General features: G+C 39.1%; 1 protein-coding gene across 1 annotated transcript in view; it reads left to right on the top strand.

Moving 5' to 3' along the window:
* Window positions 1–24,763, top strand: part of LOC100494822 (mucin-17) — a 52,739-nt gene that overhangs the window by 16,096 nt on the left and 11,880 nt on the right. The window contains exons 7-9 of the mRNA XM_031905056.1: window positions 6,700–6,798; window positions 15,820–15,921; window positions 24,629–24,721. Of these exons, the coding sequence (XP_031760916.1) occupies window positions 6,700–6,798; window positions 15,820–15,921; window positions 24,629–24,721 (294 nt within the window). The remainder of the gene's footprint in view (window positions 1–6,699; window positions 6,799–15,819; window positions 15,922–24,628; window positions 24,722–24,763) is intronic.

The raw sequence follows: 24,763 nt of genomic DNA, 5'->3' as shown, positions 1-24,763 counted from the left end.
CAACAACCTTAGAGACCACATTTCCCTCAACAACTGAGACTACACAGGCCACAACAGCAACTACAGAAACACTTAGCGTGCCTTCAGCATCAACCGCAGTTCCTTTAACAACTGAGACCACACAAGTCTCAACAGCAGAATCTACAACATCAGAAACAACAACGGTTTCTTTCAGTACAAGTTCAGAAACTACAACTGAAAATACATCAATTACTACAGAGACCACAGTTCCCTCAACAGCTGAGACCACACAGGCCCCAACAACAACTGAATTTATAACATCAGAAGCAACAACAGTTCCTTCAAGTGCAACTTCAGAAACAGCAGTACCCTCAACAATTGAAACTACCCAGACATCAACAACCACAGAGACCACATTTCCCTCAACAACTGAGACTACACTGCCCGCAACAGCAACTACAGAAACACTTAGCGTGCCTTCAACATTAACCACAGTTTCTTTAACAACTGAGACCACACAAGTCTCAACAGCAGAATCTACAACATCAGAAACAACAACTGTTTCTTTCAGTACAAGTTCAGAAACAACAATACCTTCAACAACTGAAAATACATCAATTACTACAGAGACCACAGGTCCCTCAACAGCTGAAACCACACAGGCCCCAACAACCACTGAATTTATAACATCAGAAGCAACAACAGTTCCTTCAAGTTTAACTTCAGAAACCACAGTCCCCTCAACAATTGAAACTACCCAGACATCTACAACCACAGAGACCACATTTCCCTCAACAACTGAGACTACACAGGCTGCAACAACAACTACAGAAACACTTAGCGTGACTTCAGCATCAACCGCAGTTCCTCTAACAACTGAGACCACACAAGTCTCAACAACAGCAGAATCTACAACAACAGAAATAACAACTCTTGCTTTCAGTACAAGTTCAGAAACAATAATACCTTCAACAACTGAAAATACATCAATAACTACAGAGACCACAGTTCCCTCAACAGCTGAAACCACACAGGCCTCAACAACCACTGAATTTATAACATCAGAAGCAACAACAGTTCCTTCAAGTACAACTTCAGTAACAACAGTACCCTCAACAATTGAAACTACCCAGACATCAACAACCTTAGAGACCACATTTCCCTCAACAACTGAGACTACACAGGCCACAACAGCAACTACAGAAACACTTAGCGTGCCTTCAGCATCAACCGCAGTTCCTTTAACAGCTGAGATCACACAAGTCTCAACAGCAGAATCTACAACATCAGAAACAACAACGGTTTCTTTCAGTACAAGTTCAGAAACAACAATACCTTCAACAACTGAAAATACATCAATTACTACAGAGACCACAGTTCCCTCAACAGCTGAAACCACACAGGCCCCAACAACCACTGAATTTATAACATCAGAAGCAACAACAGTTCCTTCAAGTACAACTTCAGAAACAGCAGTACCCTCAACAATTGAAACTACCCAGACATCAACAACCACAGAGACCACATTTCCCTCAACAACTGAGACTACACTGCCCGCAAGAGCAACTACAGAAACACTTAGCGTGCCTTCAACATTAATCACAGTTTCTTTAACAACTGGGACCACACAAGTCTCAACAGCAGAATCTACAACATCAGAAACAACAACTGTTTCTTTCAGTACAAGTTCAGAAACAACAATACCTTCAACAACTGAAAATACATCAATTACTACAGAGACCACAGGTCCCTCAACAGCTGAAACCACACAGGCCCCAACAACCACTGAATTTATAACATCAGAAGCAACAACAGTTCCTTCAAGTTTAACTTCAGAAACCACAGTCCCCTCAACAATTGAAACTACCCAGACATCTACAACCACAGAGACCATATTTCCCTCAACAACTGAGACTACACAGGCTGCAACAACAACTACAGAAACACTTAGCGTGACTTCAGCATCAACCGCAGTTCCTCTAACAACTGAGACCACACAAGTCTCAACAACAGCAGAATCTACAACAACAGAAACAACAACTGCTGCTTTCAGTACAAGTTCAGAAACAATAATACCTTCAACAACTGAAAATACATCAATAACTACAGAGACCACAGTTCCCTCAACAGCTGAAACCACACAGGCCTCAACAACCACTGAATTTATAACATCAGAAGCAACAACAGTTCCTTCAAGTACAACTTCAGAAACAGCAGTACCCTCAACAATTGAAACTACCCAGACATCAACAACCACAGAGACCACATTTCCCTCAACAACTGAGACTACACAGGCCACAACAGCAACTACAGAAACACTTAGCGTGCCTTCAGCATCAACCGCAGTTCCTTTAACAACTGAGACCACACAAGTCTCAACAGCAGAATCTACAACATCAGAAACAACAACGGTTTCTTTCAGTACACGTTCAGAAACTACAACTGAAAATACATCAATTACTACAGAGACCACAGTTCCCTCAACAGCTGAAACCACACAGGCCTCAACAACCACTGAATTTATAACATCAGAAGCAACAACAGTTCCATCAAGTGCAACTTCAGAAACAACAGTACCCTCAACAATTGAAACTACCCAGACATCAACAACCTTAGAGACCACATTTCCCTCAACAACTGAGACTACACAGGCCACAACAGCAACTACAGAAACACTTAGTGTGCCTTCAGCATCAACCGCAGTTCCTTTATCAACTGAGACCACACAAGTCTTAACAGCAGAATCTACAACATCAGAAACAACAATGGTTTCATTCAGTACAAGTTTAGAAACTACAACTGAAAATACATCAATAACTACAGAGACCACAGTTCCCTCAACAGCTGAAACCACACAGGCCCCAACAACCACTGAATTTATAACATCAGAAGCAACAACAGTTCCTTCAAGTACAACTTCAGAAACAGCTGTACCCTCAACAATTGAAACTACCCAGACATCAACAACCACAGAGACCACATTTCCCTCAACAACTGAGACTACACTGCCCGCAACAGCAACTACAGAAACACTTAGCGTGCCTTCAACATTAACCACAGTTTCTTTCACAACTGAGACCACACAAGTCTCAACAGCAGAATCTACAACATCAGAAACAACAACTGTTGCTTTCAGTACAAGTTCAGAAACAACAATACCTTCAACAACTGAAAATACATCAATTACTACAGAGACCACAGGTCCCTCAACAGCTGAAACCACACAGGCCCCAACAACCACTGAATTTATAACATCAGAAGCAACAACAGTTCCTTCAAGTTTAACTTCAGAAACCACAGTCCCCTCAACAATTGAAACTACCCAGACATCTACAACCACAGAGACCACATTTCCCTCAACAACTGAGACTACACAGGCTGCAACAACAACTACAGAAACACTTAGCGTGACTTCAGCATCAACCGCAGTTCCTCTAACAACTGAGACTACACAAGTCTCAACAACAGCAGAATCTACAACAACAGAAACAATAACTGTTGCTTTCAGTACAAGTTCAGAAACAACAATACCTTCAACAACTGAAAATACGTCAATTACTACAGAGACCACAGTTCCCTCAACAGCTGAAACCACACAGGCCCCAACAACCATTGAATTTATAACATCAGAAGCAACAACAGTGCCTTCAAGTACAACTTCAGAAACAACAGTACCCTCAACCATTGAAACTACCCAGACATCAACAACCTTAGAGACCACATTTCCCTCAACAACTGAGACTACACAGGCCACAACAGCAACTACAGAAACACTTAGCGCGCCTTCAGCATCAACCGCAGTTCTTTTAACAACTGAGACCACACAAGTCTCAACAACAGCAGAATCTACAACATCAGAAACAACAACGGTTTCTTTCAGTACAAGTTCAGAAACTACAACTGAAAGTACATCAATAACTACAGAGACCACAGTTCCCTCAACAGCTGAAACCACACAGGCCCCAACAACCACTGAATTTATAACATCAGAAACAACAACAGTTCCTTCAAGTACAACGTCAGAAACAACAGCAACTACAGAAACACTTAGCGTGCCTTCAGCATCAACCACAGTTCCTTTAACAACTGAGACCACACAATTCTCAACAACAGCAGAATCTACAACAACAGAAATAACAACTGTTGCTTTCAGTACAAGTTCAGAAACAACAATACCTTCAACAACTGAAAATACATCAATTACTACAGAGACCACAGTTCCCTCAACAGCTGAAACCACACAGGCCCCAACAACCACTGAATTTATAACATCAGAAGCAACAACAGTTCCTTTAAGTACAACGTCAGAAACAACAGTACCCTTAACATTTGAAACTACCCAAACATCAACAACCATAGAGACCACATTTCCTTCAACAACTAAGACTACACAGTCCGGAACAACAACTACAGAAACACTTAGCATTACTTCAGCATCAACCAGAGTTCCTTTAACAACTGAGACCACACAAGTCTCAACAACAGCAGAATCTACAACATCAGAAACAACAACTGTTGCTTTCAGTACAAGTTCAGAAACAACAATACCCTCAACAACTGAAAGTACATCAATAACTACAGAGACCACAGTCCCCTTAACAGCTGAAACCACACAGGCCCCAACAACCACTGAATTTATAACATCAAAAGCAACAACAGTTCCTTCAAGTACAACTTCAGAAACAACAGTACCCTCAACAATTGAAACTACCCAAACATCTACAACCACAGAGACCACAGTTCCCTCAACAACTGAGACTACACAGGCCGAAACAACAACTACAGAAACACTTAGCGTTACTTCAGCATCAACCACAGTTCCTTTAACCATTGAGACCACACAAGTCTCAACAACAGCAGAATCTACAACATCAGAAACAACAACAGTTGCTTTGAGTACAAGTTCAGAAACAACAGTACCCTCAACAATTAAAAGTACTCAGACATCAGCAAGCACAGAATTTACATCAGAATCAGCAACAGTTATTTTAAGTACATCTTCAGAAACATCAGTTCCCTCAACAACTGAAACTACCCAGATATCAACAATCCCAGAGACCACATTTCCCTCAATAACTGAGACCACACAGACCTCAACCACCACAGAATCAACAAATTCACAATCAACAATATTTTTTTCAAGTGCAATTTCAGTTCCGTCAACAACTGAGACCACACAAGCCTCAACAACAGTAGAATCTACAACATCAGAAACAACAACGGTTGCTGTAAGTACAAGTTCAGAAACAACAGTACCCTCAACATCTGAAACTACCCAGATATCAACAACTACCGAGACCACAGTTCCTTCAATAACTGCGACCACAGAAACATCAATTCCTATCAATACAACTTTAGAAATTACAGTACCCTCAATAACCCTTACTACCCAGGCATCAATAACTACAGAGACCACATTTCCTTTATCAACTGGCAGAACACAGGCCTTTACAACTACAGAATCAACAACAATTTCTGCAGGATCCACAGTTCCCTCAACAACTGAAACTACCCAGATATCAACAACTGCAGAGACCACAGTTCCTTCATCAACTGAGACCACACAGGCATCAACAACCAATGAATTTACATCAACAGAATCAACAGCTGTTCCTTTAAGTATAACTTCAGAAGTTACAGCACCCTCAACATCTGAAACTACCCAGTTATCAACAATTACAGAGACCACAGTTGCTCCAACAACTGTGAGAACACAAGCTTTAGCAACCACAGAGTCTATAACATCAGAAACAACAACAGTTCCTTCAAGTACAAATTCAGATGTAACTGCTTCTACACCATTAACTACAGCAGCATTACCAGGTTGGTTTGCATTGCTTGGTACTATTTAGCAGACTTTTCTAGCCTAAAATAGAAAGAGAGCCCTGTTCTTAAGAGATTATAATGTTAAGGATAAGGGCTATAAAGCACAACGGGGACGATTCACTAAAGGTGAATTGTAAAATTGATCAGATAAAGTTAGATGGTGTGTTTTGTTCATACATCCGACAAACTATTTCAATGAGGAAAAAAAAGTCTCTCAGATAACATCAGATTTTATGTCTTCAGATGGAGACGCAGCATGTGTTTGTTGTGTCAGAGATCAATGCTCAGGCCCGGATTTGTGGAGAGGCCACAAAGGCCCAGGCCTAGGGCGGCAGAAGTTTAGGGGCGGCATGCCGCCCTGCCACAAGAAATTTGTGGCAGACCCCACTGCTCTGTATGGGAGTTTAAATGAGTGCATGCGCACTCGCGGCTGGGAAGGGGGGTGTTGTCTTACATTCGCGCATGCGCACTAGCGGCTGCGGGGTTGGGACTGTCGCGCATGCACACTGGGGGGGGTGGTGTGTAGCGTTCGCGCATGTGCATGGGTGGAGGAGGGGGGGCGACCAACAGGGGCGGCCTCGGGGTGCCCAGAACAGAAATCCGGCCCTGTCAATGCTTTCATGTAGTTTGCACATCAGATTTTTGTATAAGTTCCATTATACTTTAACCCATGCAACTACATCTGACATTTAAGGTGTATTTTGTTAATCCAAACAATTTCATCATCATTATCCAATCAGTAGTAACTCATTACTGATCCATACTGTTTTAATGAAATATTGTTTAAATTAGACACAAAAGTATTAGGGGAAATAGGCAATACCAAATTTGCTATGTACAGAAAAATATACTATATTTTTTGAGAAGATCCAGATCAGTCATAGTGACCTTTCCCTCTTTTAATACTAACAGTGACTGGAACAACAATTACAAGCTCCACAGCAGAAACTCAAACACCGTTAGTTTTATTTTCATCAACTGCAGGGACTACATCTGGATTAACAACAGCGGGTAAGGTTTTGTTTCTATTAAACGTCTTTTACTTAAATATAAGAAGACTGCATTCCTCTGTGGTTCATTGATAACTATCCACATAGGTGTGAGCATGTTTTAAAATATAACACATAAACAAATGTTTTCAAATATCACAGTTTAACAAAACCAATCACTTGTATATATATTTATTGTCCAAAGGAATGTATATAGAAAGTTTAAATGGAATAGTGTTGTAAATAAAAAATAAAAAATGTTGTTAATATCTATTGGTAATGCACTTTGGTAAGAATTTCACTGCCCCACTACACTTCTACACACTTTCCTGAAATGTCTCAATAGTGTTTTAATCCTACATATTCAGTAATGTGCTTTAAAGCAAACAACAAAAAAAAAAAATAAGCTTATGACAAACCAGAACAGAACACCAGAACATTTCAAATAAACTTTACAACTATTTCATTAAGAAAAAAAACACAGAAAGCAGTTCATAATAAAAAAAGTTTATAATTTCTGTAATAATCTGCATAAAGTTTAACATAACTGATTATACGTAACACTGTCCTTCAAAAAGTAACAAGGGAAAAATATAATGCTTTTAACTATCGGTCCCTCGTACATTAAAAATGCATTTCAGAAACCGCATTAATATCAACAACTACAGATATTTCAGCAACTACAGAAACACCTACCGTGCCTTCAACAACAGTTCCTTTAACTACTGAGACCACACAAGTCTCAACAACAGCAGAATCCACAACATCAGAAACAATAGCAGTTGCTTTGAGTACAAGTGCAGAAACAACAGTACCCTCAACAATTGAAAGTACTCAGGCATCAACAAGTACAGAGACTTCAGTAACAACAGTACCCTCAACAACTGAATCTACCCAGACATCAATTACCACAGAGACCACAGTTGCCTCAGCAACTGAGACCACACAGGCCTCAACAACAACAGAATTAACAACTTCACAAACAACAACATTTTCTTCAAGTACAATTTCAGTTGCTCCAACAACTGGGACCACACAAGCCTCAACAACAGTAGAATCTACAACATTAGAAACAACAATAGTTCCTGTGAGTACATACTCAGAAACAACAGTACCCGCTACAATGGAATCTACACAGATATCAACAACTACAGAGACCACAATTCTTTTAACAACTGAGGCCACACAAGTCTCAACAACAGCAGAATCTACAACATCAGAAACAACAGTTGCTTTGAGTACAAGTTCAGAAACAACAGTAACCTCAACAATTGAAACTACCCAGATATCAACAACTACAGAGACCACATTTCCCTCAACAACTGCGACCACACAGGCCTTAACAACAACAGAATCAACATCACCAACAACAACATTTTCTTCAAGTGCATTTTTAGTTCCTTCAACAACTGAGACCACACAGTCCTCAACAACCAAAGAATCTTCAACATTAGAAACAACAACATTTCCTTTAAGTACATCCTCGGAAACAACAGTACCCGCTACAACTGAATCTACACAGGCATCAACAACTACAGAGACCACAGTTCCCTCAACATCTGAAATTACACAGGCCTTAACAACCACAGAATTTACAACATCAGAAACAACAACTGTTATTTCTAGTACAACTTCAGAAATGACAGTACCCTCAACAATTGAAATTACCCAGACATCAACAACCACAGAAACCACAGTTCCCTCAACAACTGAGACAACACAGTCCTCAACCACCACAGAATTTTCAACATTAGAAACAACAGCAGTTTCTTTAAGTACATCCTCAGAAACAACAGTACCCACTACGACTGAATTTACACAGCTATCAACGACCACACAGACCACACAAGTATCAACAACTGCAGAATCTACAACATCAGAAACAACAGTTTCTTTCAGTACAAGTGCAGAAACAACAGTACCCTCAACAATTGAAAGTTCTCAGGCATCAATAAGTACAGAGATCTCAGTTCTCTCAACATCTGAAACTGCACAGGCGACAACAACCACAGAATTTACATCAGAATCAACAACAGTTCCTTCAAATATAACTTCAGTAACAACAATACCCTCAACAATTGAATCTACCCAGACATCAATAACCACAGAGACCACAGTTGCCTCAGCAACTGGGATCACACAAGCCTCATTAACAGTAGAATCTACAACATTAGAAACAACAACAGTTCCTGTGAGTGCATCCTCAGAAACAACAGTACCCACTACAATGGAATCTACACAGGTATCAACAACTACAGGGACCACAATTCCTTTAACAACTGAGGCCATACAAGTCTCAACAACAGCAGAATCTACAACATCAGAAACAACAACAGTTGCTATGAGTACAAGTTCAGAAACAACGGTACCCTCAACAATTGAAACTACCCAGACATCAACAACTACAGAGACCACATTTCCCTCAACAACTGCGACCACACAGGCCTTAACAACAACAACAGAATCAACAACATCACCAACAACAACATTTTCTTCTAGTGCATTTTTAGTTCCTTCAACAACTGAGACCACACAGTCCTCAACAACCAAAGAATCCTCAACATTAGAAACAACAACAGTTCCTTTAATTACATCCTCAGAAACAACAGTACCCGCTACAACTGAATCTACACAGGCATCAACAACTACAGAGACCACAGTTTCCTCAACATCTGAAATGACACAGGCCTTAACAGCAGAATTTACAACATCAGAAACAACAACTGGTATTTCAAGTACAACTTCAGAAATGACAGTACCCTCAACAATTGAAACTACCCAGACATCAACAACCTCAGATACCACAGTTCCCTCAACAACTGAGACCACACAGTCCTCAACCACCCCAGAATTTTCAACATTAGAAACAACAACAGTTCCTTTAAGTACAACCTCAGAAACAACAGTACCCACTACAACTGAATTTACACAGCTATCAATGCCCACAGAGACCACACAAGTATCAACTACTGCAGAATCTACAACATCAGAAACAACAATAGTTGCTTTGAGTACAAGTGCAGAAACAACAGTACCCTCAACAATTGAAAGTACTCAGGCATCAACAAGTACAGAGACCTCAGTTCCCTCAACATCTGAAACCACACAGGCCTCAACAACCACAGAATTTACATCAGAAGCAACAACAGTTCCTTCAAGTATAACTTCAGTAACAACAGAACCCTCAACAATTGAATCTACCCAGACATCAATAACCACAGAGACCACAGTTGCTTCAGCAACTGAGACAACGCAGGCCTCAACAACAACAGAATTAACAACTTCACAAACAACAACATTTTCTTCAAGTACAATTTCAGTTGCTCCAACAACTGGGACCACACAAGCCTCAACAACAGTAGAATCTACAACATTAGAAACAACAACAGTTCCTGTGAGTACATCCTCAGAAACAACAGTTGCCGCTACAATGCAATCTACACAGGTATCAACAACTACAGAGACCACATTTCCCTCAACAACTGCGACCACACAGGCCTTAACAACAACAAAATCAACATCACCAACAACAACATTTCCTTCAAGTGCATTTTTAGTTCCTTCAACAACTGAGACCACACAGTCCTCAACAACCAAAGAATCTTCAACATTAGAAACAACAACATTTCCTTTAAGTACATCCTCGGAAACAACAGTACCCGCTACAACTGAATCTACACAGGCATCAACAACTACAGAGACCACAGTTCCCTCAACATCTGAAATTACACAGGCCTTAACAACCACAGAATTTACAACATCAGAAACAACAACTGTTATTTCAAGTACAACTTCAGAAATGACAGTACCCTCAACAATTGAAATTACCCAGACATCAACAACCACAGAGACCACAGTTCCCTCAACAACTGAGACAATACAGTCCTCAACCACCACAGAATTTTCAACATTAGAGACAACAGCAATTTCTTTAAGTACATCCTCAGAAACAACAGTACCCACTACAACTGAATTTACACAGCTATCAACGACCACAGAGACCACAACAGTTGCTTTGAGTACAAGTGCAGAAACAACAGTACCCTCAACAATTGAAAGTACTCAGGCATCAATAAGTACAGAGATCTCAGTTCTCTCAACATCTGAAACTGCACAGGCCTCAACAACCACAGAATTTACATCAGAAGCAACAACAGTTCCTTCAAGTATAACTTCAGTAACAACAGAACGCTCAACAATTGAATCTACCCAGACATCAATAACCACAGAGACCACAGTTACACAGAGTGCATCCTCAGAAACAGCAGTACCCGTTACAACGGAATCTTCACAGGTATCAGGGACCACAATTCCTTTAACAACTGAGGCCACACAAGTCTCAACAACAGCAGAATCTACAACATCAGAAATAACAACAGTTGCTTTGAGTACAAGTTCAGAATCAACAACATCACCAACAACAACATTTTCTTCAAGTGCATTTTTAGTTCCTTCAACAACTGAGACCACACAGTCCTCAACAACCAAAGAATCCTCAACATTAGAAACAACAACCGTTCCTTTAATTACATCCTCAGAAACAACAGTACCCGCTACAACTGAATCTACACAGGCATCAACAACCTCAGATACCACAGTTCCCTCAACAACTAAGACCACACAGTCCTCAACCACCACAGAATTTTCAACATTAGAAACAACAACAGTTCCTTTAAGTACAACCTCAGAAACAACAGTACCCACTACAACTGAAATTACACAGCTATCAATGACCACAGAGACCACACAAGTATCAACTACTGCAGAATCTACAAAATCAGAAACAACAACAGTTGCTTTGAGTACAAGCGCAGAAACAACAGCACCCTCAACAATTGAAAGTACTCAGGCATCAACAAGTACAGAGACCTCAGTTCCCTCAACATCTGAAACCACACAGGCCTCAACAACCACAGAATTTACATCAGAAGCAACAACAGTTCCTTTAAATATAACTTCAGTAACAACAGAACCCTCAACAATTGAATCTACCCAGACATCAATAACCACAGAGACCACAGTTGCCTTAGCAACTGACACCACACAGGCCTCAACAACAACAGAATTACCAGCTTCACAAACAACAACATTTTCTTCAAGTACAATTTCAGTTCCTCCAACAACTGGGACCACACAAGCCTCAACAATAGTAGAATCATTAGAAACAACAACAGTTCCTGTGAGTGCATCCTCAGAAACAGCAGTACCCGTTACAACGGAATCTTCACAGGTATCAACAACTGCAGAGACCACAATTCCTTTAACATCTGAAATTACACAGACCTTAACAACCACAGAATTTACAACATCAGAAACAACAACTGTTATTTCAAGTACAACTTCAGAAATGACAGTACCCTCAACAATTGAATCTACCCAGACATCAATAACCACAGAGACCACAGTTACACAGAGTGCATCCTCAGAAACAGCAGTACCCATTACAACGGAATCTTCACAGGTATCAACAACTGCAGAGACCACAATTCCTTTAACAACTGAGGCCACACAAGTCTCAACAATAGCAGAATCTACAACATCAGAAATAACAACATTTGCTTTGAGTACAAGTTCAGAAACAACAGTACCCTCAACAATTGAAACTACCCAGACATCAGCAACTACAGAGAACACATTTCCCTCAACAATTGGGACCACACAGGCCTTAACAACAAAAGAATTACCAACTTCACAAACAACAACATTTTCTTCAAGTACAATTTCAGTTCCTCCAACAACTGGGACCACACAAGCCTCAACAACAGTAGAATCTACAACATTAGAAACAACAACAGTTCCTGTGAGTACATCCTCAGAAACAACAGTTGCCACTACAACGGAATCTACACAGGTATCAACAACTACAGAGACCACAATTCTTTTAACAACTGAGGCCACACAAGCCTCAACAACAGTAGAATCTTCAACATCAGAAACAACAACAACAGTTGCATTAAACGCAAGTTCGGAAACAACAATACCCTCAACAATTGAAAGTTCTTTGGCATCAACAAGTACAGAGTCCACAGTTCCCTCAACAACTGAGACCACACAGGCCTACAGACCAACAGAATCAACAGCTTCACAAACAACATTTTCTTCAAGTACAACTTCAGAAATGACAGTACCCTCAACAGCTGTAGCTACACAGTCATCATTATTTATAGAGACCACAGTTCTCTCAACAACTGATACCACACAGGCCTTAATAAAGACAGAATCTACAACATCAGAAACAGCAATAGTTCTTTCAAGTTCAACTTCAGAAGGGATGGCACCATCAACAACTCAATCTACCCAGGCATCAACAACTACAGAGACCAAAGTTCCTCCAACAACTGCAGCCATGGAAACATCAATTCCTTTCAGTTCAACTTTAGAAATTATAGTTCCCTCAAAAACCCTTACTACCCAGGCATCAATAACTACAGAGACTACAGTATCCTCATCAACTGGCATCACACAGGCCTTAACAACCAGAGAATCAAGAACATCAGAAACAACAACAGTTTTTTCAAGTGCAGCTTCAGAATCCACGGTACCCTCAACAAATGAAACTACCCAGACATCAACAACTACAGAGACCACAGTTCCCTTAATAACTGACACCATACAGGCTTCAACAACTATAGAATCTACAACATCAGAATCAATAAGTTCAATTTCAGAAACAACAGTACCCTCCACAATTAAAACTAACCAGATATCAACAACTACAGAGACCCTAGTTCCCTCAACAACTGAGACCAAACAGGACTCAACAACAACTGAATCAACAACAACATTTTCTTCAAGTGCATCTTTGGAAATGACAGCTGAAACTACACAGACATCAACACTTACAGAGACCACAGTTCCCTTAACAATTGAGGCCACACCTTCCTCAACATCAGAAACAACAATTACTTCTTCAAGTACAATTTCAGAAGTGACAGCATCCTCAAAAACTGAAACTACAAAAACTGAGACTACACAGTCCTTAACAACCACAGAATCTACAACATCAGAAGCAACAACAGGTCCTTCAAGTACAACTTTTGAAACAACGGTACCCTCAACAATTGAACCTACCCAGACATCTACAACCACAGAAACCACATTTCCCTCAACAACTGAGACTACACATGTCTCAACAACATCAGAAACAACAACTTTACAAACAACATTTTCTTCAAGTATAGCTTCAGAAACGACAGTACATTCAAAAGTTGAAAATACACAGGCATCAACATTTACAGAGACCACAAGTACCTCAATAACTGAGACCATGCAGGCCTCAACAACAACAAAAACAACAGAATCTCCAAGTACAACTTCTGAAACTATATCACCCTCATCAACTGAAACTACCCATGTATCAACAACAGAGCCAACAGTTCACTCAACAACTGAGACTATACAGACTTTAAGTACAACTTTAGAAGTGATGGCTTCCTCAACAACTGAAACCACCCAGGTATCATCAATTACAGAGACCACAGTTCCTCCAACAACTGAAACCATACAGGCTTCAACTGTTACAGAATCTACAACGTCAAAAACATCAGTTCCTTTCAGTACAGCTTCAGAAACTACTGCACCCTCAACAACCCAAACTACCCAGGCTTCATCAACTGCAGAGACCACAGTTCCCTCAACTACTGAGACCACACAGGCACCAACAACCACAGAATCTACAACATTGGAAACCACAGTTCCTTCAATCACATCTTCAGAAGTGATGGCACCCTCAACAACTGAAATTACCCAGGTATCAACAATTAAAACCACAGAAGAAACCACGGTTCCTCCAACAACTGAAACCATACAGGCCTTGACAACCACAGAATCATCAGAAACAACAAGAGTTCCTTCAAGTACAACTTCTGAAATGACAGTACCCTTTAAAACTGGAACTACCCAGACATTAACAAGTACAGAGACCACAGTTCCTTCAACAACTGAGACCAGACTTGCCTCAACAACCACAGAATCTACAACATCAGAAATAACAACCGTTCCTTTCAGTACAACTTTTGAAATGACTGTACCCTCAACAACTAAGACTACTCAAGCCTCAACTTTCGTCAAGAGCAATTTTTCTTCAGCAACTGAGCCCACAGAGACTGTAACAACAACAGAATCTTCGACTGCAGTTTTAGCATCAGGGACATCATCAAATCCTTTTAAAACCACAGTGCCCTTAACTTTAGAAAGTATAGCTGTATCAACAGCTCAACCTATAGAAGCAGCAACAACTGAAAAAGCATCAACAGCTCTTTCTTTGGGTTCAACTGTAATAACCACTGAATTTTCTACTTCTACAGCATTAACTAAAGCAGCATTAGCAGGTTGGTTTGCCTTGTTTGGTACTTAAAAAATATCAACTGAAATTTAGACTGTAAAAAAAGGCATATTTTGCAGCCTTCGCTAGCCACAAACTAGTACAGTTTTCCATTTTACTTAATTGAAATAATATTATAATATTACAATAATAATATTATTTAGATTACAATCTTAAAGGATAAGGGGTATAAAACAGAAACATTTGATTTTTTCGGCCTTCAGCTGCTCCTTCCCTAAGAATATAGAAATAAAAGGTACTGCTTTATTAATGACTCTTTTTGTAATCTTAAGTGATAACTTTATTGAAAAAAATAATAATTTTATTTCAAAAAGACCATATACCTTTTTTTCTAAATTCCTTCTCTTCGATATTTTAATTATTTTTACGTTTCTGTGTTGTGTATTTATAAAACAGTTGGGAAAGTCAATTTTTAAGTAATATATTGCTGCTTAGCCCTTTATGCCAAGAATAATGTTGCTTAACATTACAACAGCCTGAGTTATGGTTTTATGTGCAGCAAATTTTTCCGCAGCAAATTTTCACTGAATTTTCCCAAAACAATTCGCCAGTGCGGAAATTCACTGCAAATCCATGCCTGATGTAAAAATTTGCTCATCACTATTATTAACCAAGTACACCAAATTATGTGAGAAAGTCAATCCTATGAAGTCCTTAAATATATGATGAGTTTAATTTTCTTTCCGTTAATACTAACAGTGACTGGAACAACACCTGTTACAAGTTCTGCAGTGGAAACTCAAACACCATTAGCTTCATTTTCAACAGCTGCAGGGACTACATCTGGATTTACAACAACAGGTAAGATTTAATTTATATTAAACATTTTTTACTTAAATAAAAAAGTAAGTTGTATACTTAGATGCTTATGTGGTTCACTGATAACCATGTAAACACACATAAATAACTAAAGCGTCCAAATAAAAATACAAAAAATTTAGTGATGAGCGAAATTTTGCACCCAGCATGAATTCATGGCAAATTTCTGCGTGAGGACTAAATAAATATATCTATACATATGGAATGGTATTGTAAATAAACAGTTGTCTATGAGATGTAACAGGTCAGCAACATTCCTACTTACATGAGAGCTTTTAAAAAATTATTGTTTATTTGGTATCTCTGTGCAGTGGTGTTCCAAGTTACTGTCACCTTAAAAATGATTTTAGGGCTAATAATATTTCTCAAAATGAAAAGTTTTGTAAATCTGTATTTGAAAATACACTTTAGTAAACATTTATCTGGGTCCCATACACTCTTAGAATCCCAACAGGGTTTTCACCCTACTTTTATTTTGTGCCTCTGTAGTGTTTTAATCCTACCTATAAGGTAATGTGCTTTACAGCAGCAGAAATTGCAAATAAGTGTATCACAAACCAGAACAGTTTACATTTTAAATCAACTTTGCAACTCTACATTTCAATAAGAAACCGGTCAAAACTCAATGAAAGTGTATCATTGCTGTAATTATCTGTATGGAAATTAAAAAAACTAATAATGAGTAACAGTTGCCTGGAAAAAGTCAAAAGTAAAAAAATATAATGCTCTTAACTATCGGTCCCCCTTACATTAAAAATGCATTTCAGAAACTGTATTAAAATCGACAACTACAGATATTTCAGCAACTACAGAAACACCTAATGTACCTTCAGCATCAAACATGTCACCATCTATAAGAATAACAACAGGATCAACAGAAACACCGGCACCTACATTGAGAATAAAGTCTTCAACAGCTATAGAAACTGAAACAATTCTGTCTTCAATAGCAAACACAACTACACAAGCATTAACAGCTACAGAAAGTACAGGAGCTGAAACAACTTTAGAAATGACAGTAGCCTCAATAACGGAAGCTACCCAGACATCAACAACAGAAACCAAAGTTCCCTCAACAACTGAGACCACACAGACCTCGACAAATGAAACAACAACAGTTCCTTCAAATGCAACTTCTGAAACAACACAGACCACACAGGCCTTTACAACCACAGAATCAACAACATCAGAAACAACAATGTTTTCAACTACAATTTCAGATATTACAGTACACTCATCAACTGAAACAACTCAGGCCTCAACAAATACAGAGACCACAGTTCCATCAACAACTGAGACCATACAAGCATCAACCACCACAGAATCTATATCAGAAACAATAACAATCTTTTCCACTGAAATGACAATACCCTTAACAGAGACCACAGTTCCCTCAACAACCAAGACCACACCAGAAGCAACCATAGAGCCTACAACATCAGAAACAACAATACTTCCTTCTAGTGCTAGTTCAGAAATGACATTACCCTCAAGTGAAATAACCCAGACATCAACAACTACAGAGACCACACAGGCCTCAATAACCGCCGAATCAACAACTTCACAAAGAACAACATTGTCTTTAAGTACAACTTCAGAAGTGAGAGTACCCTCAACTGCTGAAACTAACCAGGCATTGACATTTACAGAGACCACAATTCCCTCAACAGCTGAGACAACACATGCCTCAATAACCACAGAATCCACAACATCAGAAACTACAACTGTTCTTTTAATTACAACTTCAGAAACAGCAGTACCCTCAACATCTGAAACTACCCAATCATCAACAACTACAAAGACCCCATTTTCCTCAACAACTCAGACCACACAGGCCTTGAGAACAACAGAGTCAACAACTTCGCAAACAACATCTTTTTCAAGTACAACTTCAGAAACAACAGTAATGTCAACAACTGAATCTACCCAGAAATTGACAACTACAGAGACCACAGTTCCCTCAACAACTGAGACCACACAGGCCTCAACAATCTCAGAGTCTACAACATCAGAAACCACAACAGTTCCTTTAATTACAACTTCCAAAACTATGGTAACCCCAACAACTAATACTAACCGGGCATCAACAACTACAGAGACAATAAATCTCTCAACAACTGAGACCACACAGTCCTCAACAATCTCAGAGTCTACAACATCAGAAACCGCAACAGTTCCATTAAGTACAACTTCAGAAACAACAGTACTAATAACAACTGAAACTACCAAGCCATCAACAACTATAGAGACCACAGATTCTTTAATAACCACAGAATCTAAAACATCAGAAACAACTGAGATCACAAAGGCTTCAACAACCAAAGATTTTACAACATCAGAAACAACAGTACCTTTCATTACAACGTTTAAAATGACAGCATTCTTAATGACTGAAACTACCCAGGCATTAGAAACTACAGACACCACAGTTTCCTCAACAACCAAAAACACACAAGCCCCAACAACCACAGAATTTACACCATTAGAAACAACAGTTCTTTCAAGTTTAACTTCAGAAATGACAGTACCCTCAACAACTGAAACTGCCCAGGCATTAGCAACTACAGAGACCAGAGTTCCCTCAACAACTGAGACCACACCAGCAACAACCACAGAAACAACAACAGTTCCTTCCAGTACTAGTTCAGAAATTACAACACCCTTAACAACTGAAATAACTCAGGTATTTTCAACTACAGAGACAATAGTTTCTGCGATGCCTGCGATGACACAGGCCTCATCAACCACAGAATCTACAATATTAGAAACAACGATAGGCCCTTCAAGTACACCTTTTGAAATGGTAGTACCCTCAACAATTGAATATACCCAGGCATTAATAATCACAGAGACACCAGTTCCCTTAACAACTGATACCACACAGGCCTCAACAATGACAGAATTTACACCATCAGAAATAACAACACTTCCTTCAAGTACAACTTTTGAAATGACAGTACCCTCAACAACTGAAACTACCCAGACATCAACAATCACACAGACAACACAGGCCTCAACAATAGAATCAACAACTTTGCAAACAACATTTTCTTCAAGTACAACTTCAGAAACTACTGTACCCTCATCAGCTGAAACTACCCAGGCATCAACATTTACAGAGACCACAATTTCCTCAACAGCTGAGACCATACATGCCCCAATAACCACAGAATCAACAGCTTCACTAACAACAACAACATTTTCTTCAAATACAACTTCAGAAACAACTGTACTGTCAATAACTGAATCTACCCAGGCATCAAACACTACAGAGACCCCAGTTCCCCCTACAGAGACCACAGATTCTTCAGCAGCAACAGAATCTAAAACATCAGAAACAACAACAGAATCTTTGAGTACAACTTCAGGAACAACAGTGCCCTCAATAATTAAAACTACCCAGACATTAACAACTACAGAGACCATAGTTCCCCTAACAACTGAGACCACACAGGCCTCAACAGAAAACAAGGCCTCAACAGAAACAAGAACTTCACGCACAAGTACAACTTTAGAAACTATAGTAGCCTCAACAGCTGAAACTATTCAGGCATCAACATTTACAGAGACCACAATTCCCTCAACAGCTAAGACCACACATGCCTCAATAACCACAGAATCCACAACATCAGAAACTGTTTCTTTAAGTACAGCTTCAGAAATAACAGTGCCCTTAACTACCCAGACATCAACAACTACAGAGACCCCAGTTTCCTTAACAACTGAGACCATACAGGCCTCAAGAATAACAGAGTCAACAGATTCACAAACAACAACATCTTATTTAAATACAACTTCAGAAAAAACAGTACTGTCAACAATTGAAACTACCCAGGTATCAAAAACTAGTGAGACCACAGTTTTTCCAACAACTGAAATCTCACAGGCTTCAACAACCAAATTTACAACATCAGAAACAACAGTTCCTTTCAGTACAATGTTTGAAATGACAGCATTCTCAACAACTGAAACTACCCAGGCATTAGAAACTACAGAGACCACAATCCCCTCAACAAACAAAACCACACAGGCCACAACAGCCACAAAATATACACCATTAGAAACAACAGTTCTTTCACAAATGACAGTTCCTTCAACAACTGAAGCCACACCAGCAACAACTACAGAAACAACAACAGTTCCTTTCAGTACTAATTCAGAAATGACAATACCCTTAACAACTGAAATAACCCAGACATTAACAACTACAGAGACAATAGTTTCTTCAACAACTACAACAACACAGGCTTCAGCAACCACAGAATCAACAACAGTTCTTTTAAGTACACCTTTAGAAATGGTAGTACCCTCAACAGTTGAGCCTACCCAGACATTAACAACCACAGAGACCACAGTTCCCTTAACAAATGAGACCACACAGTCCTCAACAACAATAGAATCAACAACGACATTTTCTTCCAGTACAACTTCAGAAACTACAGTACCCTCATCAGCTGAAACTATCCAGGCATCAAAATTTACAGAGACCACAATTCCCTCAACAGCTGAGACCAGACATGCCTCAATAACCACAGAATTAACAACTTCACAAAGAACAACATTGTCTTTAAGTACAACTTCAGAAGTGAAAGTACCCTCAACAGCTGACACTAACCAGACATTGACATTTACAGAGACAACAATAATAGTTCCAACAAGCACAACTGCAGAAACCACAGTTTCATCAATGACTTCAACAATATCAGAAACAACAGCCATTCCTTCAGGCACATCTTCAGAACCCTTAACCACTGAAACTACATATGCCTTAACATCTACAGCTACAACAGCTCCATCAACAGCTGTAACCTCAAAAACGTTGGCATCAACAACAGTTACATCAAGCACAACTACAGAAATTGCATCAGTTTCCATTGGATCTGAAACAACAATAGGCCCTTCAAGCACTCTTTTAGAAAGCATACTGCCCTCAACAATTAACACTACCTTAATAACTGAAAGCACAGAGGCCTCCATAGCCACAGTACCTACATCCATTGTTTCAACAGTTTATGAAAACACTGTTTCGTCAGGCACAACTTCAGTATCCTCAACTGCTGAAACGTCTTCAACATTCAAAGCTACAACAATTCCATTAACTGCATCAGAAACATCTTATTTAAGCACAACTGCTGACATAACAAGAATTCCATCAAGCACAATTGCAGAAACAACAATTTTATCAAGAACTGAGACAACAGATCAAACAACAGTGGTTTTACCATCAGAAACAACAATAGCTCCATCAAGCACAACTACAGAAATGACAACAGAGGTCTCAACAATATCCAAAACCACAGAGGCATCAGCAACCACAGTACCTACAATGGTTGTTTCAACAATATCTGAAACAACAACAGTTTCTTCAGGCACAACGTCATTACCCTCAATCACTGAAACTACTTATGCCTCAACACTTACGACAGTTCCATCAGTGACATTAACAACTTTGGAATCAACAACATTGTTTTCTACTGCTGAAACTGCAATAATACCATCAAGCACAACAGCAGAAACCACAAGTTTATCAACAACTGAGACAACAGAGGGTCCAACTGTAGAACAAACAGCGGTGGTTTTAACATCAGAAATAGCAACAGTTCCATCAAGCAGGACTACAGAAATAGTAACAGAGGCCTTAACAACTAAAGTACCTTCAACTGCCTCAGCATTAACAGAGACAACAACTCCATCAACAACAGTAACCTCAAAAACTTTGGAATCAATAACAATGGTTTCTTCATCTGCAACAATACAGGCTCCATCCAGCACAATGTCAAAAACTGACACAACAAAAAGTCTGACTACAGAACAAACAATGGTGGTTTCAACATCAGAAACAAAAACAGTTCCATCATTCACAGCTACAGAAATAACAATAGAGGATTCAACAACCAAAGCACCTTCAACAGTCATTTCAACAATATCTAAAACAACAACAGTACCTTCAGGGACAACTTCACCATTAACCTCTGAAAATACACACGCCTTAATATTTACAGAGACAACAGCTGTGAACTCAAAAATGTTGGAATCAACAACAGTGTTGTCTGCATCTGCAACAACAATAAATGTTCCATTAAGTACAATGGCAGAAAGTTCATCAATAAATAAACCACTTCAGGCCTTAACAACTACAGAGTCTACAACAATGCTTTTCAAAACATCAGAAGCAACAGTTCCTTCAAGCACTACTGCAATAACCACAGAGGCATCAACCACTACAGAATCTCCAGTAACTGTTACATCAGAAACAACTTCTTTAAGCACAATGACAATTCCATTAACAACTGAAACCACAGGGGCATCAACATCTACATCAGCCACAAGAGTTATTTCAACAATATCTGAAATAACAACAGTTTCTTCAGGCACAACTTCATTCCCCTCAGCCACTGATACTTCCACAGCTCCAACAGTTCAATCAACAGTATCAGAAACATCTTCTTTAGGCACAACTATGGAAACAAGTGCTTTAATAAGTGAAACCACAGGGGCCTCAACCACAGCAACAACAACAATCATTCCAACAATATCTGAAAAAACAGTTTATTCAGTCACAACTTCATCACCCTCAACCACTGAAACTACTTATGCCTCAACATCCACAGAGACAATGGTTCCATCACCAGAAGTGACATTAACAACTTTAGAATTATCAACAGTGGTTTCTACAGCTGACACAACAATTAAAGGCCCATCAAGCACAACAGCAGAAGCCACATTTTCATCACCAACTGAGGCAACAGAAGGTCTGGCTAAAGAACAAACAACAATGATTTCAATACCAGAAACAACTACAGTTCAATCAAGCACAGCTACAAAAATAACAACAGATGTCCCAACAACCACAGAACCTTCAACAACTATTTTAACAACTTCTAAATCAACAAAAGCTCCTTCAGGTACAACTTTAACACCCTTAACCACTGAAATTGCACATGCCTCAACATTCACAGAGACAATAATTCCATCACCAGCAGTGACATTAACAACTTTGGAATTAGCAACAGTTGTTTATACAGCTGAAACAACAACCGTTCCCTCAGGCGCAACTACAAAAATGGCATCAGTTCCCATAGGAGCTGAAACAACAATGGTTCCTTCAAGAACTGTGTCAGAAATCATACTACCTTCAACAACTGAAACTACACAGACCTCAGAAATCACAAGTTCATCAATAATTACACAGGTCTCAACAACTACAGAGTTTACAACAATGCTTTCAACAACATCAGAACCAACAGTTCCTTTAACCACAACTGCAGTAACAATAGTTCCATCAGTAATTCAAACTGCAGTGGCATCAACTATTACAGAATCTCCAAATGTTACATCAGAAACAACTTTTTTAAGCACAACCACAGAATCAAGTGCATTAACAACTGAAACTATAATGGGAAGCCCATCAACAATTCAACAGTCTACAACTGTTTTTTCTACATCACCTAAAACAACAGGTACTTCAATCCCAACAGTTCAGTTGAGTACAGAGGCAATAACAATCAGAGAACCTACCACAGTGGTTACATCAGAAACTACTACAGTTCCTTTGAGCACAACAAAAACAAGTACACCGGAAACTACAGGGACCTCAACCACAGAATCTAAAACAGTGGTTTCCATGGCATCAGAAACAGCAACTCAGTTGAGCACAATTTCTGATACCACAGTGCTACCAACGACAAGTGAATTTTCTCTACCCATAACAATCAAAGAATCTACAACCGTGATATCCAGCATTAGTCCTTCAACAATTCAGTCTATGGAGGTTTTAAGAACTACAGATTCTGCAACAATGGTTTCATCAATATCAGAATTAACACCAATTTTATCAAGCCCAATGTTGTCAACCACAGTTTCTTCTACAACTGTACCAGCCTATGCTATTTCAGAATCTACAGCTATGATTTTCACAACATCTGAAACAATAATTCCATCAAGCATGACCATACAATCAATAAGTCCTTCAAAAATGGCAACATTAGTTACCTCAACAACCACTGAATTTACAAACGTGTTGCCCACAACATCAAAATCAACTGTTCCTTCAAGTAGTGCAACAACAGAAGCTACAACTTTAGAACCTATAGTTGCATCAACAAATCAAACTGAAGGTGCTACAAGTGAAGCAACAACAGTTTTTTCAACAACACTGGAGACATCAGCTGTTTTGAGTACAACTGTAATAAACAAAGAATCTTCAGCTCCTACTACATTAACCACACCAACTGTACCAGGTTGGTTTGCATTGTTAGTATTTAACAAATACAAATTTGCATACCAGTGTATGCATGTGTTAAAAAGGAAAACAAAAATGTTTGCATTAACTGTAAAATTAATTGCCAGCACAATTCACCACCTATGTAAGGGACCACATAAACCTTCCTTCATCTAATAATTTTTTCCCCTCTTTAGAATTTTAATTGGGGTATATTTATGAACCAGCAGCAAAAGCCAGTTCATTTATATGACACATTTAGCTTCAACAATGTTGATACATTTAATAAATGAGAAATGTATATATGCTAAATGACAAAACATATATCAAGCTATTTAGTCAAGACTTGCCAAAGTAAAAGCCAAAATAAATCAATATGATGAATCTTTGTTCAGGACCTGGTTATGACACAAACATTCTTTTAGATCAGTGACAGTAACCTTCCATTCTTTCATTTAATACTATCAGAGACAGGAACAACACCTGTTTCAAGTTCAGCAATGGAAACATCTTCATCTGCATCATCTGTTACAATGACTACACCTGGGATTACAGCAGTGGGTAAGTTTTGGGTAAATGTGCATACTGTTGGGAAAAGGTAAT

The sequence above is a fragment of the Xenopus tropicalis genome, chromosome 1 (assembly GCF_000004195.4).
Source record: "Xenopus tropicalis strain Nigerian chromosome 1, UCB_Xtro_10.0, whole genome shotgun sequence".
Taxonomy (NCBI): Eukaryota; Metazoa; Chordata; class Amphibia; order Anura; family Pipidae; genus Xenopus; species Xenopus tropicalis.
The sequence above is the reverse complement of the archived record's forward strand: the minus strand, read 5'-3'. Positions and strand labels throughout refer to the sequence as shown.